This window comes from Suncus etruscus, chromosome 9 (assembly GCF_024139225.1).
Source record: "Suncus etruscus isolate mSunEtr1 chromosome 9, mSunEtr1.pri.cur, whole genome shotgun sequence".
Taxonomy (NCBI): domain Eukaryota; kingdom Metazoa; phylum Chordata; class Mammalia; order Eulipotyphla; family Soricidae; genus Suncus; species Suncus etruscus.
The window spans coordinates 109,972,657-109,988,736 of NC_064856.1; the positions used below are offsets into that span (position 1 = coordinate 109,972,657).

Sequence of the window (16,080 nt, forward strand, 5' to 3'; positions counted from 1 at the left end):
ACTACAAATCCCAGAAAGCAACGCGTGGCGAGCGAGGCGTGGCCAATGGGATGTGGGGGAGGAAAAAAAAAACTTCATTTGGCGCCTGCGCAGTGGGGGGACGGTGACTCGGACGTGGGCAGGAGACTACAAGTCCCAAGGAGCTTTGCGGCGCGGCCCGAGTCGGCAGCGTTTGCGCCTGCGCGTTGCGGGCGGGGCCTCTGGGGCGGAGCGGCCACCATCTTGGAACGGGAGGCGGAGCACAGCCGACTGGGAGCGACCGAGCGGGCCGCCGCCGCCGCCATGAACCCCGAATAGTGAGTGAGCCCCGCCCGCGCCGCCAGGCGCAGCCTCGATCCCGAGCACGGGGCTGTACACTTACGAAGCTTGTCCGGCCCGGGTCAGGACTGCGCGGCGCCCCCACATCCGGGTCCTTCTTCCGCTGACACCCCCCCCACATCCGGGTCCTGCCCCTCCCCTCGGGCGCCCGAGACCCCGGCGAGACACCCCGAGTTCTCGGCGCCCCGCGGGACCTGACAGCCACGACCCCGAGGGCCACCGCTCGGGGTCCCAGGCACCGTCCCTGCCGGGCCTGATCGGTCGGCCGCTTGACACTGGTGTCCCTGACTCAGTTTCCCCACCTGCTGCTCCAGTGACAGATGCGGAGGGAGGCCCGTGGCGCCCCGGCCCGGCCTCTGCACCGGACCGCCTGTCCTTCCGTGCCCCGAGTCCGGCTGCTGGGCTGGGCCCCGAGGGAGCCCGGAGTTCCCCCGGGATCGCTGTCCCTTGCCCCGCCGGGTCACCCTGGCCTGTGGTTCCCAGGACCTGGGCCCCTTCTTCCCGCCTGCTCCCCACTTGTGCGCGGACCCAGCCCGCGGTCACACCCCTTCCCCCACCGGCTTGGGCTTGGGCTTGGGGCAGCGCCTGGCCCTGCTCCTGGCTCTCCCGGGAAAGTGGGCACCTCTGCCTGCCTGACTTCTCCTTGAGAGTTGTCCCCGAGTGGCTGCTGCCTTCCTCTTATGCCAGCCACTTCCTTTTTTCTTCGCTGATCCTGGCCCCAGATTTCATTTGGGCACTTAGAACACAGCACATGGTCCCGTCCCCCCCAAACTGGGTTTGAGTTCACAGAGCACCCCCACTAACTGCAAGGCGTCTGTCTGTCTCTGGGACCCGCTGAGATGGAGAAGAGGGAGAGCCCCTGTGGGCCTGTTGAGAGGCTTCCTGGGAGGATGGTCCATTTGGGGACCTACCCCCCAAAAAGCCTGCCCACTTGTGGACGCTTCTTCTCTGAACGAACAGAGGCCCTCCTTCATAGCTTCTGCCAGAGGCCTGCTGGGGGCATGCAGTGCTCCCTAAATAAGTCCCCCCTGGGCCTGAGATCACGGATCAGCCACCTGGCAGGTCATGCCCTGCTCTGTGCCCATTCTCTTTGGTCATGTGGAAACTCCAACTCAGCCTTTTGGGCCCTAGCCAGCTTTGTTTCCTGGAGACTTATGGGGGGATCTGTGAGTCCCTCAAAACTCTCCACTGAAGGCTTGATAGAGTGCAAGAGTTAAAAGCACCTGCCTTGCCACACAGCCAGCCCCAGTTCCATCCCCAGTACCACTTATGGCCCCTACTGAGCACCACCAGGAGTGATGCCTGGTTTGAATCTTGGAGTGATTCCATCGGGTGATAGCTGAGAGTGAATCCACTGGGGTGGGGGGGGACAGGCTAGCGGCCCCGCCCACCCTCACTGCCAGCCTCTCCTCCAGTGACTACCTATTCAAGCTGCTTCTGATCGGCGACTCCGGCGTGGGCAAGTCCTGCCTGCTGCTGCGGTTTGCTGTGAGTAACAACGGGAGCCCAGCTGGGATGGAGGAAGAGGGACCCCGGGGCTGTGAGCTCCTGGATCTGTGGAGTCAGGGTGCTGAGAACCGGGAACCTCTGGGAACTGGAGGGTGTGTCCCCCAGGGCCTAAGGCCTGGCCACTCAGCCGCAAGCACGATCCCTCTCGCAGGATGACACGTACACCGACAGCTACATCAGCACCATTGGGGTGGACTTCAAGATCCGCACCATCGAGCTGGACGGCAAGACCATCAAGCTGCAGATCGTGAGTGCCGCACCCCCAAGACCTCGCCTTGGCACCGGGGTGCCCCCTGGCCCAGGCCCACCTCATCCCTGCCCTGCTGTCTTGTAGTGGGACACGGCCGGGCAGGAGCGGTTCCGTACCATCACGTCCAGCTACTACCGGGGTGCTCACGGCATCATCGTGGTGTATGACGTCACCGACCAGGTAACCCGGGCTCAGGGGAGACTCACCTGGCAGGAACGGGGTGCAGAAGGTACACCCATTCCCCCTCCCAGAGTCAGAGCTCCACTGCCTGCTCCCCACGTCCTGAGAAGCTCTGAGGGCTATCTGCTGTGTTCTTCCTGAGTTACCCTGTTGCTTTGTGGGCTCAGGCCCTGTTCTGAGGGATGGCGACACTCTGGAGAATCAGCTGATCTGCTGTGGGTAAATTATGTCCTGCAAGTCAGAGGCCACCCAGGCCAGACCCCTGACTCCCTTTTCACCCTTTGGAAGCTTGACTGGAGCCCACATTCCTATCCCTGGCTGTAGTGTGTTTCCTTCTCAGGGACTGCTTCTCTGTGCCCCCTCATAGCCCCAGGACATTAAATTCCCCAGCTCAGTTCCTGCCCCAGTCCCCTGCATGCAGCTGGCACTGCGGGGCTCTCTCCATCCTACTGGCATTCAGCAGCTACCACATTCTGGGCCAAAGTCTCACCCTGCAACTAAGCTGGGGATCCCTATTTTGTAGGTGAGGAGACAAGCCTGGAGAGGGCCCTGCCCCGTGACCCAGGTTTCTGCCTTTGGTCCTTCACATTCTCCCACCTGAATCAACTGCTGTCTCCCAGCTTGGAGCAGCACCCTGGCTGTCCCATGGGCCTCTCGTTCTAGGGGTTCTAAGAACTACAGTGGGGTATCAGCTGCTCCTGGCCAGGGGCTGCTGTGTTGACGCCCCCATTCCTGAGTACTGTTTCTCAGAAGAGAGGAAACAGTGAGGGCCACACAGCAGGGCCAGGGATGGATACAGACGTAGCGCCTGACCGCAATACCCCCTCTTTGGGCCCAGCTTCCCTTCTCCCCACTTTGCTCTGGCTTCTACATCTGCGTCTGCTCTGGCCTCTCACTGAAACCCCAGAAGGAAGGGAAGCTTCACCTGGGGCCCAAAAGTGGTACTGCGAGAACTTGAGTTTGATCCCCGGCATCCTGGATAGTTCCTAGAGCACTTCCAGGAGTAATCCTTGAGCATCATTCCAATGTGACCTCAAAATCAAACCAAACCTAAAACCTTCCCCATCCTGGGTTCCTTGCTCTGCGGCATGAGGCCCGCTGGGTGGTGCTGACTTCTACTGGGGTGTCCTTCTGCCCTCATAAATGGAGCCCCTCCTGGGATGCTACAGCTCCCCAGTTCCTGCCCCACACTGCCCTGCCTGGATACCCTGTCCAGGCCCCCCACTGGCTCAGCTGCCTTGGGTGGGCCCCAGTGGACCTCTCTCGATCCTACTGGGCCTGTTGTAGCCCCAGTGCTTCCTGTCCGCTCTGAGGGGAAGGGGTGATGCCAAGAGTGGGGGCCACCCGCTGCTGGGGAGTCCCAGGGTGAGTCCCAGGGCTGTCAGCTGAGACCCCCCATGTGCCCTGTGACGGGCCCTGCCCCCAGGAGTCCTATGCCAACGTGAAGCAGTGGCTGCAGGAGATCGACCGCTATGCCAGTGAGAATGTCAACAAGCTACTGGTGGGCAACAAGAGCGACCTGACCACCAAGAAGGTGGTGGACAACAGCACGGCCAAGGTGGGCTGTCCGCTGTCCCACCCCCTTTCCTGCCTTTTCCTTCCTTCCCCCTCTTCCCCTCATCCCTCCTCTTTTCCCCTTTTCTCCCTCTCCCTCTCTTCCCTCTCCTCCCCTCCCTCTCCCTGTCCCTTCTTTTCCCTTTCCCCTCTTCCTCTCCCCTGTCCTCTTTCTCTCTAGCTTTCCCTCCCTCTTCCAGACTCTGCTTTCCCTCTCTCCTTCTCCCCTTTACCTCTCCCTCTCTCCCCTCTCCTCTCTTCCTCTTCCCTCGCAGGAGTTTGCGGATTCCCTGGGCATCCCCTTCCTGGAGACAAGTGCCAAGAATGCCACCAACGTGGAACAGGCCTTCATGACCATGGCCGCCGAGATCAAGAAACGCATGGGGCCGGGGGCTGCCTCTGGGGGTGAGAGGCCCAACCTCAAAATTGACAGCACCCCTGTCAAGCAGGCGACTGGTGGAGGCTGTTGCTAGGAGGGCCCATGGGGGGATGGGGGGCACCTTCTCCAGATGATGCCTGAGGGGGAAGCAGGTGTCCCCCCTCCTGGGGCATTTGAGTCTGTGGCTTTGGGGTGTCCTGGGCTCCCCATCTCCCTCTAGCCTGGCTATGCTGCCCTGAGCCCCAGTTCTTCGGGGCTCCCCCAGAAGGACACCCAGGACAGTGGCTGGGGGGCTTGCTCGCTGCTGTCTCTGCAGGGGCCCCTCCTCTCCCCAGCCTGGGCTCCAGGACCTCAGGGCCGACTGGGGGCCCACAGGGACACCTCCTCGCCTCCTCCCCGTGCCCCCTCCCTGCAGGCCTGCAGCAGAGGGGCTGGGTAGGCAGGTGGGCGGCAGCGCATTGGGCCTGTTCTCCATCCCCGAGGGAGCCTTTTCCTGCCGCCCCTGCCCCACTAGGGCCCCTGTGCCGCCTGCCAGCCGCGCCCCTTTGTCCCCAGCCAGCGGAGGCGGCAGAGGCTGCTCGGGCACCAGCCTTAACCCTCACTCTGCCGCACCTCCTTTCCGCCCTCCCTCCCTGCCTCTCCCCTGAGGGATGGGGGTGTAGCCAGGGTCCAGTGGGCTCCGCTCCCACCCCCACCCCCCAGCACCGCCTCCTGCGAAGCTTGTTCCTGCGGGAAACCCACCTCAGCCACTTCTCGCCTGGCGCACCTGTGCCCTGCCCTCCAGCTTGTATTTAAGTCCCCGGGGTGTCCCCCACTCCCAGGTCCCCTCTGGTGTCATGTCAGGCGTTTTGCAAGGAAAAGCCACTTGGGGAGCGCTGGAAGGAGAAGCACGCGCGCGCGCGCACACACACATACACACATACACAATAAATTTCCACTGGCCCTCGAGGAAGCTGAGGGTTTTTGCAAGGAAGTTGTGCGGCTGAGTGTGGTCTGTCGGTGCTCGCGCCCGGGGGCAGGGGCAGGAGGGAACTGGGGCGCCGCTCGTCCTGGGGGGAGCACCCAGGTCCGGGGTGGGGTTGGCCGCGGAAAGCCAGCCCTTGACCCACTTCTGCAGCCCCGTCCGCACCTGCCGGCCTGTCCCCACGGGCGGGCGGGCGCAGCGCGGTTGCAGGTTCCAGCGCGAAGGTGGAGGGGGCCGCGGCCTCGCCCACGCCCACCCGCTGCCCCTCGCCCTCCACTGAAGCCCGAGTTGGGAGCCCGCCGGCCGGCCCGGCCCAGCGGGACAGCGGGTGCGGGCGCGGGCGGGGAGGCGGGCCCGGCCCGGGTGGGGGGCGCGAGGGGCGGCCCGAGCCCGGCCCGCGGGGGGCGCGGAACCCCAGCCCGGCCCCGCCCGCCGGCCGCTCCAGCTCCGCGCGCCCCGCCCCCGGCTCCGCCCCGCCGGCTTCGCGGGCTGCAGACGAGGCGGCCGCGGGCGAGGACCGAGCGAGCGGGCGCAGGATGAGAGAGCGGGGCCCGCGCCGCCGGCAGCGGACGCGCCCCCCGAGCCCCGCGCCCCGCGCCCCGCGGCGCCCCGGCCCCGGCCTCGCCCGCGTCGCCCCCGGCCCGCGGGCCATGTCCGGCCGGCCCTGAGCGCGGCCCGGGGGGCGTCCCGTTGCCCCGGGCCCCGCGCTGGCGCCCCCCGGGCCGCTGCCCGCCGCGGGGGCCATGGCGTTCACCTTCGCCGCGTTCTGCTACATGCTCACCCTGGTGCTCTGCGCCTCCCTCATCTTCTTTGTCATCTGGCACGTAAGGCCGGGCTGGGGCCGGGCGGGGGGCCGGGCGGGCTCCCCGGGCTGCTCCCGCTCCCCCAGGGCCGCCTCCCCGCGCCCGCACCCCCGCCCAGCGCCTGTGGCCCCGGCCCCCGCCGCCCCCGCCTGTCTCGGGTGTCGGCCGGGCCTGACCCCCTCCCGCCCGCCCTGCCTGCCTGCCGGGGTGCGGGGCGCCATCCCGAGCCGCGGGCTCCTGCCCCCAGCCAGCCCAGCCCGCCCCCCGTCGGTCCAGCGGGCCTCGGTCCGTCCGCCCCTCCACCCTTCGTGGGTTTTTCCAGCCGGAGTGATGGAGCCGGTTGCTATGGCAACTGCATCTGTTTACAGGACCCACAGGCCGAGGAGCCCCGCGGCCCCTTTCCTTGCCCCCTCCCTGACCCAGAGCCTTGGTGCTCAGAACCCCACGGGACCCCCCCAGCTCACCTAGGGCTTCCCCGCACCCCCACGGCCCGCACACACTTTCCCTTTGTCTCCCGTGCGCTTTGGTCGGATTCCCCAGACACCTGGCGAGGGAAGGGGGCAGGAGGCATCCCACACCCTCAGCCCGACCACTGCCCCAGAGAGGGGCCCTGTCCTGGGGACCCCTCAGCCGTCCCTTCTCTCCACAGAACTTGGGCTCTCCTGCCCTGCTCTGCCCCGCACCAAGCTACCCCAGCCCCAGCTCTTGGTCCTCTTCTCCCCTCACCTTGCTGCCCTCCCCAATTCCCCTCTCCTTTCTCTATTGGGCTTTTGGGCCAATCTCTCACCCTTCCACCCCTGCTACTCCGTCTCGTCTCTGCTGACTACCCTGGTCCTCATAGGCACCTTCACCTCCCCCTTCCCGCCTGCTGCTCTGTGGGACTCTGAGTTTCTCCTTCCCCGGGTGGCTGGCATGGAGAGTCTGGGATGGGACCCAGCGAGCAGCAGCCGGGTCCTAGGCTCCTGGCACTGGAAATCCTCTTGGCCTGCCCAACCAGGTGGTCCTAGAGCCCCTGGGGGCAGCGCCGGACGCGCATGACTCGGGCTTTGCCTGGGTGGGACCCCTGGGCTGTGCGAGGGCCCAGACTTCCGCAACAAGTGCTCTCTGAGCACCTACTGTGCGGGGGCCCTGGAGGCTGCCTGCCCAGGAGAGTGGCGAGGCAGGGAGGTGTGGTCCCCCCAAAGCTGGCACCAACTGGAACCTTCCGGGGCAGGACCCCAGATCCCAGCCCAGCTCCCTGGTCGCTAGGCAGCCTGGCGGTGAGTGACGTGTGTCAGCTGTCACCGTGGGGGGATTGTTTGTTCCAGGGGGCTGAGTCAGCGCCAGGCAGCCTGGGGGGTGGGAGGCGCACCCGCCGCCGGCTGTCGGTGCCAGCTCTGGGGCACAGACGGCACCTTCTGCTCCCTGCTGGACTCCCCAGCTCTGCGAGGAGCAGGGGGCGGGGAGGGGCTCCAGATGGCCCCAGCTCCCTCCAGGAAGCCTGTGTTCTCTCCCTTTCAGCTGTCGGGGGTCTAGAGAGCTTGGGGGTGAGGGGCCCACTGCCTTGTCCTAGGACTGGCGCGGAGAGGAGGCTCCCTGCATCTTCCCCAAGCGTCCCCAGTCAGCTTCCTTGACGCGTTCCTCACCCCGGGGGATCCCTGCCACCCCTTCGGCTATGCAGCTCCCAGGTGCATGTGGACCCCTGTTGCTGTCCAACTCGGCTCCGGCCCCTGTTTTAGCACTGTTCTAGAACCTCTTTTTGGCCTTCACCCACCCAGACCTCGGTCCACGCTCAGCCAACGGTCCCCCACTGCTGGGTCGTGAGGACAAACTGGTTCTACATTTTGACCCTTGAGTGAGACCAGGTTGGCCCCGGACCAGTCACTGAGCCACATGGCCCAGCCGGATGTAGTGGGTCTGTGCTCAGGCTGTAAGCACCGAGCAGCCCACACAGCCTGCCCCGCTGCAGGTTTGTGCCAAGCCAGGCAAGCACCATAGACTGGGAGCTGGGCGGGCACCGTCGTGCCGTGAGCCAGACTGGCACCAACGTGCGCGGGCACCAATGTGCATGCCGCGAGCCAGCCAGGCAGGCAGGCAGGCAGGCAGGCATCCATCCATCCCGGCAGGTTTCACTTCCCACTGCAGCCCGGCTCAGGCTCAGCCTCCCACAGCTCCTCACTGCTGCTGTGGAGTCCACGCAGACGTCCTGCTGCGCGTCTTGGGGCGCAGACCTGCAGAGCACCCCAACCCGCTTTCTCTCCCGCTGACCTCCCTTCCAGCGGAGCCCCGAGCCCCCCGGGGCCTCCTGCTCTTTCCTAACTGTTCCCTCTTCTTCTCCCTTTGCCTTTGCTCCAGCTCCCTCTGCTGGGAAGGCGATGCATGTCCTTCCCTGCACAAACTGCTCCGTCTGTCGGGACCCCTGCCCCAGTGCTCCCGATCGTCCGTCGGGATGGGCTCCTGTTCCCCCCGACCCCTGCCAGGACAGGGCTCTCAGCACAGCCCAGAAGAGATGATGGTCCTTGGGGGGGGCAGCCGGGGCTGGACGGCTGGATGGAGGGGAAACCTCAGTCCACTGTGACTGTGACCTTGGGCCAGGCCCCACCCCTCCCTGTGCCTGTCCCCAAGCTCCGTCGGGCCAGGGGGTGCACGCACACCCCACAGAGAGGACAGTGGGGGTGGGAGACTGCGGCCCCTACCCTGACGGGCATGCCCTTCCCCCAGATCATAGCCTTTGACGAGCTGCGGACCGACTTCAAGAACCCCATCGACCAGGGGAACCCGGCGCGGGCAGTAAGTGATACATGTGCTGTGCCGAGGTGTGTCCGTCCGTCTGTCCTTCCACATGTCGCGGGGTGCGGTGGCTGGCGCGGGGGGAGCGGGCGCGGGGAGGGGGCCCCGGGCCGGCGGTGCCCCCGCCCCCAGCAAACACCTGGCGCTGGCTCGGGCCCGGGTTCCTCCTGGCAGGGCGGCTGTTGCCAGGCTCCGGGCCGTTGCCAGGGCGACGCGGGTGAAGGTTCCCTCCATGGGAACGGTTGCCACGGGAACGGCGGCTGCTTCCCCGCCGCGCTGTCAAGGCCGCGGGCTGTTCTGGCACCCCCTGGTGGCCACTGAGGGAGGGTGGCGGGCGCCCCCCGCGCCCCACTTGCCGGGCTGGGGGGCTCCTCCGCTCCAAGGCGGCCTTTGTCCTCCCTCCGCAGCGCGAGCGCTTGAAAAACATCGAGCGCATCTGCTGCCTCCTGCGGAAGGTGAGTGTCAGGGCGGGCCCAGGGGCGCCCTCACCTCCTGTCACCCCCTTCGGAGTCTCTGCCCCGGGAAGGAGGAGGGAGGCCCAAGATGCTTCTAGCTCTTCGAGGCCGCCCCCCTCACCCCAGCGCCCCTGGGCGCTCGCTCCTCTCCCTCCTCCGCAGCTGGTGGTCCCAGAATATTCCATCCACGGCCTCTTCTGCCTGATGTTCCTCTGCGCGGCCGAGTGGGTGACCCTGGGCCTCAACATCCCCCTCCTCTTCTACCACCTCTGGAGGTGAGGCGGCGGCGGGGAACGGGGTCAGGCTGGGGCTGGGGGCTCCGCCTCCACTGAGCACGCTGGCCAACCTCCACTTCCCACTGCCGTCCCCAGGTACTTCCACCGCCCTGCCGACGGCTCCGAGGCCATGTATGACGCAGTCTCCATCATGAACGCGGACATCCTCAACTACTGCCAGAAGGAGTCCTGGTGCAAACTCGCCTTCTACCTGCTCTCCTTCTTCTATTATCTGTACAGGTGAGGCTGGCTCCCCAAGGCCCTGCCACCCGCCCCCAGGTCCTGCCTGCTCACAGCCTGTCTCCCCACTTCCCCACAGTATGGTTTATACGTTGGTGAGTTTCTAAGGGGGAAGCCGGCCAGGGAGCGAGCCCAGAACGGACCGGACGCCTGTGCACCCCCAGCCCTGCCCCTCGGCATAGAGGCCTCAGCCCTGAGGAGGGAGGGGGCACTGGTGCCCCCCCCACCTACTCTCTACCCCCAAACTGCTGCTGCGGGGACCCCCGCCTTCAGAGCCCTGCTCTCGGACTAGAGCCAGGCAGGGCTCTCTGCCAGCCTGCGGGCACCGGGTCAGTCCTGGGGGGGCAGGACCTCTGGCCTGGCCCACTTGGGGGGGGAACCTGGGCTCTGCCAAGGGGCAGAGCCTGACCTGAGGTCATTCCCCTCCACACCCACCCTGAGGCTCCCCCTGCAGGTGGGGGCCACCCACACCAGGAATGAGCAGGCTCAGCAGGGGGGTAGCCCCACCCCTAGTCTGCCCTCTCCCCTCCCCCAGGCTCTCTCCCAACAAACCCCTCCCCTGTCCCCTTGTGCCCCTGTTCCCATCCTCCACCTTGTGGCCCCTTTTCTATGTTGCCTGGGGGAGTCCGGCACCCCCTCCCCGGCCATTTGTGAGAAAATATGAATAAACTACTGCAATCATGTAGGCCTAGGTCTGCTCCGGACAGGCTCTGGGAGAAGACAGGGCAGGGACAGCCCTGGGCACCATCCCCTAGAACATCAGGGCTTTCACACCATGGTGTGTGTGTGTGTGTGTGTGTGTGTGTGTGTGTGTGTGTGTGTGTGTGTGTGTGTGTGTGTGTGTGTGTGTGTGTGTGTGTGTGTGTGTGTGTGTGTGTGTGTGTGTCCTGGCCACCTCTTTCTACCTGCATACTCTCAGTCAGCTGAGTTTACTTCACATGTGGGAGCTCCAGGTTTGATTTCCAGCACCTGCTGAGGGTGACCCCTGAACACTGCCAGGTGTAGCCCAGAAGTCAAAAAAGATTCCTAGGGTCTGGAGAGAGAGCATAGAGGTAGGGCATTTGCCTTGCATGCAGAAGGACGGTGGTTCGAATCCTGGCATCCCATATGGTCCCCCGAGCCTGCCAAGAGCGATTTCTGAGCGTAGAGCTAGGAGTAACCCTTGAGTGGTGCCGGGTGTGACCCCCCCCAAAATAAAAGATTCCCTAAAAACTTTCCAACAGAGGGGCTGGAGTATTAGCACAACAGGGCATTTGCCTTGAATGTGGCAGACCTGGGTTCGATCCTGGCATCTCATCTGGTCCCCCAAGCCTAGTAGGAGTCCCCCAAGCCTGAGCATAGAGTCAGGAGTAAACCGAGCATCACGGGTATGTCCAAAACAAAAACAAAACACTCATTTTCCCCCCTCAACACTAGCGCCCAGGTCTGTTGACACACTCAGCCTGACCCCCACCAACGAGCAAGTGGAGGTTAGGAGGTGCCCCCCAACTCGGCCCCAGAAACACAGGCCAAACACAGTGGAGGAAACTAGGTCTTCAATGGGTGGCCTGGGGTGCACCCATGGGTCACCGGACCAGGTGGAAGGTGAGCCAGTAGATGATGAGGGGCTGGAAAGCTGCTGCACCCAGTGTCAGGTAGAGGTGGAGACGTTGCCGAGGCGCCGGGCCCCCCATGGAGTCAGGGCCCAGGGTTGCTGTCCGCAGAGAGCGTACCTGGAAGGGAGGAGATATGCAACATGGGGAGGGGACTGTGCCGTGCCTCCAGCTCCTGTCCCGGGGAGAACCCCAACTCACAATGAAGTACATGAGGGCTGATGAGGTCCAGGACAGGGCCACATAGTAGCCATCGCTGCCGAAGATCAGCCCCGTGAGTACGCTGAGGATCATCCTGCAGAGAGGGGGTGCAGGCTGGACACCCCGAGAACCAAGACCATTCCCTGCCCACCGCCACTCGCCCTTCTCCCTAACCCGGCACTTCCTGGAGCCCCGAGGATCTAAATTGGCTCTCGCAACCTGTCCCCCACCCCCCACCCAAGGGTGTGCCAGGAGTCCAGGCGCAGGTGGCCTGAGAAGAGCGGGAACATGGACTCACCCTACATATTTGTAGCCGCTGTAGGCGAGCAGGTGGAAGGTGCTCAGTTCCGTGCGCACCGTGGCCAGGTAGACGCCCAAGAGCATGGCCAGCACCTCCATCACGATCCACACCAGTGCGGTACTTGCACAGAGGCCCAACACCTCCGGAGAGAACCTGCAGCCGGGCACCATCAGTGGTGTACCCCAGGACAAGGAGAGGGGATGCCAGGGTGCCACACACCTTTTCTATTTATTTTTTTTGTAGGGAAAGTTTGGGTTTTGGGGGCACACCCAATGATCTCAAGGGTTACTCCTGGCTCTGTGCTCAGGAATTCTTCCTGGAGGTGCCCATTTGGCAAGCGCCCTCCCTGCTGTGCAATCGCTCTGGCCCAACACCCACCTTTTCTGAATGCCTAGAGCCATTCCTGCCAGCAGGACGTAGGTAATGAAGGCCATTGCTGTGGAGAGCCAGAAAGGCCGTCAGCCTGGTTCCCTCACAAGGACCCCACTAGGCCACAGCACCCCCACTTTCTTCTCTAGTGTCCCAACATTCTGGACCCCTCTCGAGACCAGCACACAGGGGCCCACTGGTATCGGGCAAGGACCCCAGAGCAGGCACAAGGGACCCCTGAGATGTCCCCAGGAGACATCAACCTAAAGCTCTATGTATGCCCTGCAAAGATGTAAGGTGGGTGGCACCGTGACCCATACTCCCAGGCCATGCCCATGCACCCTTGCCATGTGCCCGCAGAGGGCCGTGTCCGGGCAGGACAATGTCTATCTGTAAGGCATGTGGACACAGTGACCCCATCTCTGGACCATGGGGACAGTCTGCCAGTGCCCTGAGAGGTCAGGAAGCAGAGGCCAGAGGTCTTGCCCCTTGTGGGGTACCTGGACACTTCAGCCCACTTCCACCACCTCCCCATGTGCCAGGGAAATTCAGTAGAGCCCCACATGGGAGACCCAGCCCAGGCCCAGGCAGTTATAGGGATCCAAAGGAGGGCTACTTCCTTAGGGGGGTTAGGAAGAAGCTTGGGGAGTCCATGCAAGCTCCATGTGGGCAGAGCTCTGCCAAGTACACCCCTCATCTTGCTTCTGCTGAGCCAAATCTAAAGTTAGAGTTCCTGGCTCAGGGTATATGGCAGCAGCAGAACCCCAGGGTGCAGAAGGCACAGCCAAGTATTCCACACACACCAGCCAGGGCCTGGGCAGACTCACTTGGGATGTAGAGGTCGGGGGCATTGAGGTCTTGCCGTGGGGGCAGAGGCACATCTCGGCTATAGCGCATTTCCCAGTCCTGCCAGGGAGACAAGCAGAGAGGAAGCTGGGGCGGGGGACCAACCTGGAAGGAAGGCAGAGGAAGGAAGGCAGCCGCTGCCTCTGCCGGCTCACCTGGTGGGTATAGGGGAAGACCAGTAGCCCGAGCTTTTTGGCCACATAGGCTGTGTCCACCGCAAAGAAATACTTGAGTTTGTTCACAGACACAAAACGGTTCAGCTGGAGAGAAGAGAGCAGGCTGTGGACAAGATGCACTTGGAGTCTTGGGCAGGGGGGAAGGTCTTCCCTGCTGCAACGCATAGGGGGGACCCGATGCCCTGCCCTAGCCCAGGCCAGACAACCTGCCACCCGTGCCCTAGGGGCAGGCCACACCTCCTTGTGCACCATGTCCTTCCCTTGGGACGCGATGGAGCTGCCGTAGTTTAGGGCCATGTTGGCCATTGGATCCGCGAGCAAGTGGTTAACATTGAAGGCCACCTCGGCTCCTGGGGCAGGGTATCCCCCGGGCTGACTGGAGTAACCACTGCTGGTGTCATCGAAGAGGGGAGGGGGCTCTGGAGCCGCTCGGGCCCTGTGCTTGGAGCCTGTAGGATGGTAATAGGTACCACAGTAAGTGACAGGAAAATCCAAGCCCTATTCCATCCCGGATCAGAGCCCCTTCCCCAGGGCAGCCCTGCCCTGGACGGATGGACAGATGGATAGAAGGGCCTGAAAGAAAGAAACCGGTGCAGAAGAGAAGCTGACTTGGAAAAAACGATTGATGAGGGAGGGACCCTTTCCAAAAATCAAAGGGCTGGGGTGTGTCTGGGTCCTTATCTCAGAACCAAGTCTGAAAGCCAGCACAAGTGGAGACGATGGGCAGGGCGCTCACTCCCACAGGATCTCGGGTGGGGGGACTCGGGGGCGGCCTGGCTCGCACGGGGAGCGGCGGTGCTGCTTCCAGACCGGTTCTTTGCAAGGGACAGGCACCGGATCCAGGCAGGCAGCGTCGCCGCCCCCGGCTCAGGCAGGCTGGGTCCGAGAGGGCGAAGTCCGGGACACGTTGCAGAATCACCCGGGGGCAGAAAGCCGCACCGGGCGGGTAGGCCCAGGGCCGCCGCTCCCTAGCTAGCTAGCTGGCCGGGTCAGGCCGCGCCGCGCCCAGCCTGCCCCCAGCCCTCCACGCACCGTGGACTCCGTAGCCGGAGTGATAAGCCATGGCGGCCACGCTCGCTCTCCCCGACGGCGAACGAACACGAGCGGACCCACCCGGGGCTCCGATCTCACACTGCGCCGAACGAGCTTCCCGAGCCGACCGACACGTCCCCCGCCAGCCCGATCGCAGCCGCCATGTCCGCGGCGTCATCCACCGCCGGCCTGTCATTGGCTCCGGCGCGCGCCGTCAAGCCCCGCCCCTCTCTCCCGATTGGCTTCAGGAGCGGCCTCGCTGAAGCCTATTCGCTGACGGTCAACTTCCGGGCGGGGAACGGGCGGGGACACTAGGAAGGAGCTCTCTGATTGGTGAGTCCGCGGGAGTGTGGGAACTAGTTGCGCGCCTGCGCAGTGAGGAGTCTGACGCTCGCCCTGCCACGACGACGACCGGGCTGAGATGGGGAGGGAGGACCGCTGCGGCCTCGGGATGGAACGGGCGGCGCCAGGCCGAGCCTGCTCCTCCCTGCAGGCTCCTCCCCTCGCCTCCCACCGCTCCTCCGCGCGGTGCTGTCCGTCGCCCGGTGCTGAACAGCAAGCTCCGTGTTAGTCGCCGTCTCCACCCGACCCCTCGGTGCAGGCCCCGAGCGGGTAGGGCGATTGGCTTGCACGCGGCTGGCCCGGGTTCGAGTCCCGATCCCCACACACACACCTGAGTCCTGAACACTTGACGGGTGTGGCCCCAAAACAAAACGGAGCTAGGGGCCGGAAAGATAGCATGGAGATAGGGTGTTTGCCTTGCCTGCAGAAGAATGGTGGTTCGAATCCCGTCATCCCAGATGGTCCCCTGAGCCCGCCAGGGGCGATTTCTGAGCGCAGAGCCAGGAGTAACACTTGAGCGCTGCCGGGTGTGACCCCAAACCAGAAAAACAAATAACAACAACAAGAGTTTGAGCCCGGAGAGATAGCACAGCGGCGTTTGCCTTGCAAGCAGCCGATCCAGGATCAAAGGTGGTTGGTTCAAATCCCGGTGTCCCATATGGTCCCCCGTGCCTGCCAGGAGCTATTTCTTAGCAGACAGCCAGGAGTCACCCCTGAGCACCGCCGGGTGTGGCCCCAAAACCAAAAAAAAAAACAAAAACAAAAACAACAAAAACAAGAGTTTGATGCTGGGGCCGGTGTGGTGACACTAGAGGTAAGGTGCCTGCCTTGCCTGTGCTAGCCTAGGACGGACCGCAATTCGATCCCCCGGTGTCCTATATGGTCCCCCAAGCCAGGAGCTACTTCTGAGCGCATAGCCAGGAGTAACCCCTGAGCGTTACCGGGTGTGGCCCAAAAAACAAAAAATAATAATAATAACAACAACAACAAAAGCAATCATTAGGTCTGGAAGACATGAAGCCATGCGATGGCGCTCTACATAGCGTGGGTAGGTTCTGCCGCTTGTCTGTCCAGTCTGAGAATGAGGGACCAGTCTACCCCCTCCTAAGATGTGGGGAGGGTGGGTGGGTAATTCTGAGTCATTGCGGGGTCCCTAGTCTTTTTGTTTGTTTGCTTGTTTTTTTGGGTCATACCACGAGGCGCTATGAGTTACTCCTGGCTCTGTGCTCACCTGGCAGACTCGGGGTTGGGGACCTATGGGATGCGGAGATCAAACCCGGGTTGGCTGCATGCAAAGTAAATGCCCTCCCTGCTGTGCTATCGCTCTGGTCCCTGCCCCGTGAATTTTTTTGGGGGGGTCACACCCAGCAGTGCTCAGGGGTTACTTCTGGCTCTATGCTCAGAAATCGCTCCTGGCAGGCTCAGGGGACCATATGGGATGTCGGGATTCGAACCACCGACCTTCTGCATGCAAGGCAAACACCTTACCTCCATGCTATCTCTCTGGCCCCGTGGACTTCTTGAA

General features: G+C 63.7%; 3 protein-coding genes across 3 annotated transcripts; 2 read left to right on the forward strand and 1 right to left on the reverse strand.

Annotated features, from left to right (window-relative positions):
• The first annotated feature begins 208 nt into the window (after positions 1-208).
• Positions 209-5,163, forward strand: RAB1B (RAB1B, member RAS oncogene family). The gene is made up of 6 exons (XM_049780186.1): positions 209-296; positions 1,734-1,806; positions 1,979-2,074; positions 2,162-2,257; positions 3,684-3,815; positions 4,087-5,163. Exons 1-6 carry the CDS (start codon positions 283-285, stop codon positions 4,282-4,284), a joined length of 609 nt encoding a protein of 202 aa, XP_049636143.1. The 5' UTR covers positions 209-282; the 3' UTR covers positions 4,285-5,163.
• Positions 5,164-5,778: 615 nt separating this feature from the next.
• Positions 5,779-10,381, forward strand: CNIH2 (cornichon family AMPA receptor auxiliary protein 2). Its single transcript, XM_049780191.1, has 6 exons — positions 5,779-5,978; positions 8,658-8,726; positions 9,134-9,181; positions 9,344-9,456; positions 9,553-9,696; positions 9,776-10,381. The coding sequence occupies exons 1-6, from the start codon at positions 5,898-5,900 to the stop codon at positions 9,801-9,803; spliced, it is 483 nt and encodes a 160-aa protein (XP_049636148.1). The 5' UTR covers positions 5,779-5,897; the 3' UTR covers positions 9,804-10,381.
• An 830-nt stretch (positions 10,382-11,211) lies between these two features.
• YIF1A (Yip1 interacting factor homolog A, membrane trafficking protein) lies at positions 11,212-14,369 on the reverse strand. The gene is made up of 8 exons (XM_049780175.1): positions 14,214-14,369; positions 13,419-13,630; positions 13,161-13,265; positions 12,987-13,065; positions 12,169-12,226; positions 11,788-11,943; positions 11,490-11,583; positions 11,212-11,408 (listed from the first exon to the last, which is right to left on the reverse strand). The coding sequence occupies exons 1-8, from the start codon at positions 14,242-14,244 to the stop codon at positions 11,262-11,264; spliced, it is 882 nt and encodes a 293-aa protein (XP_049636132.1). The 5' UTR covers positions 14,245-14,369; the 3' UTR covers positions 11,212-11,261.
• Between the last annotated feature and the right edge of the window lie 1,711 nt (positions 14,370-16,080).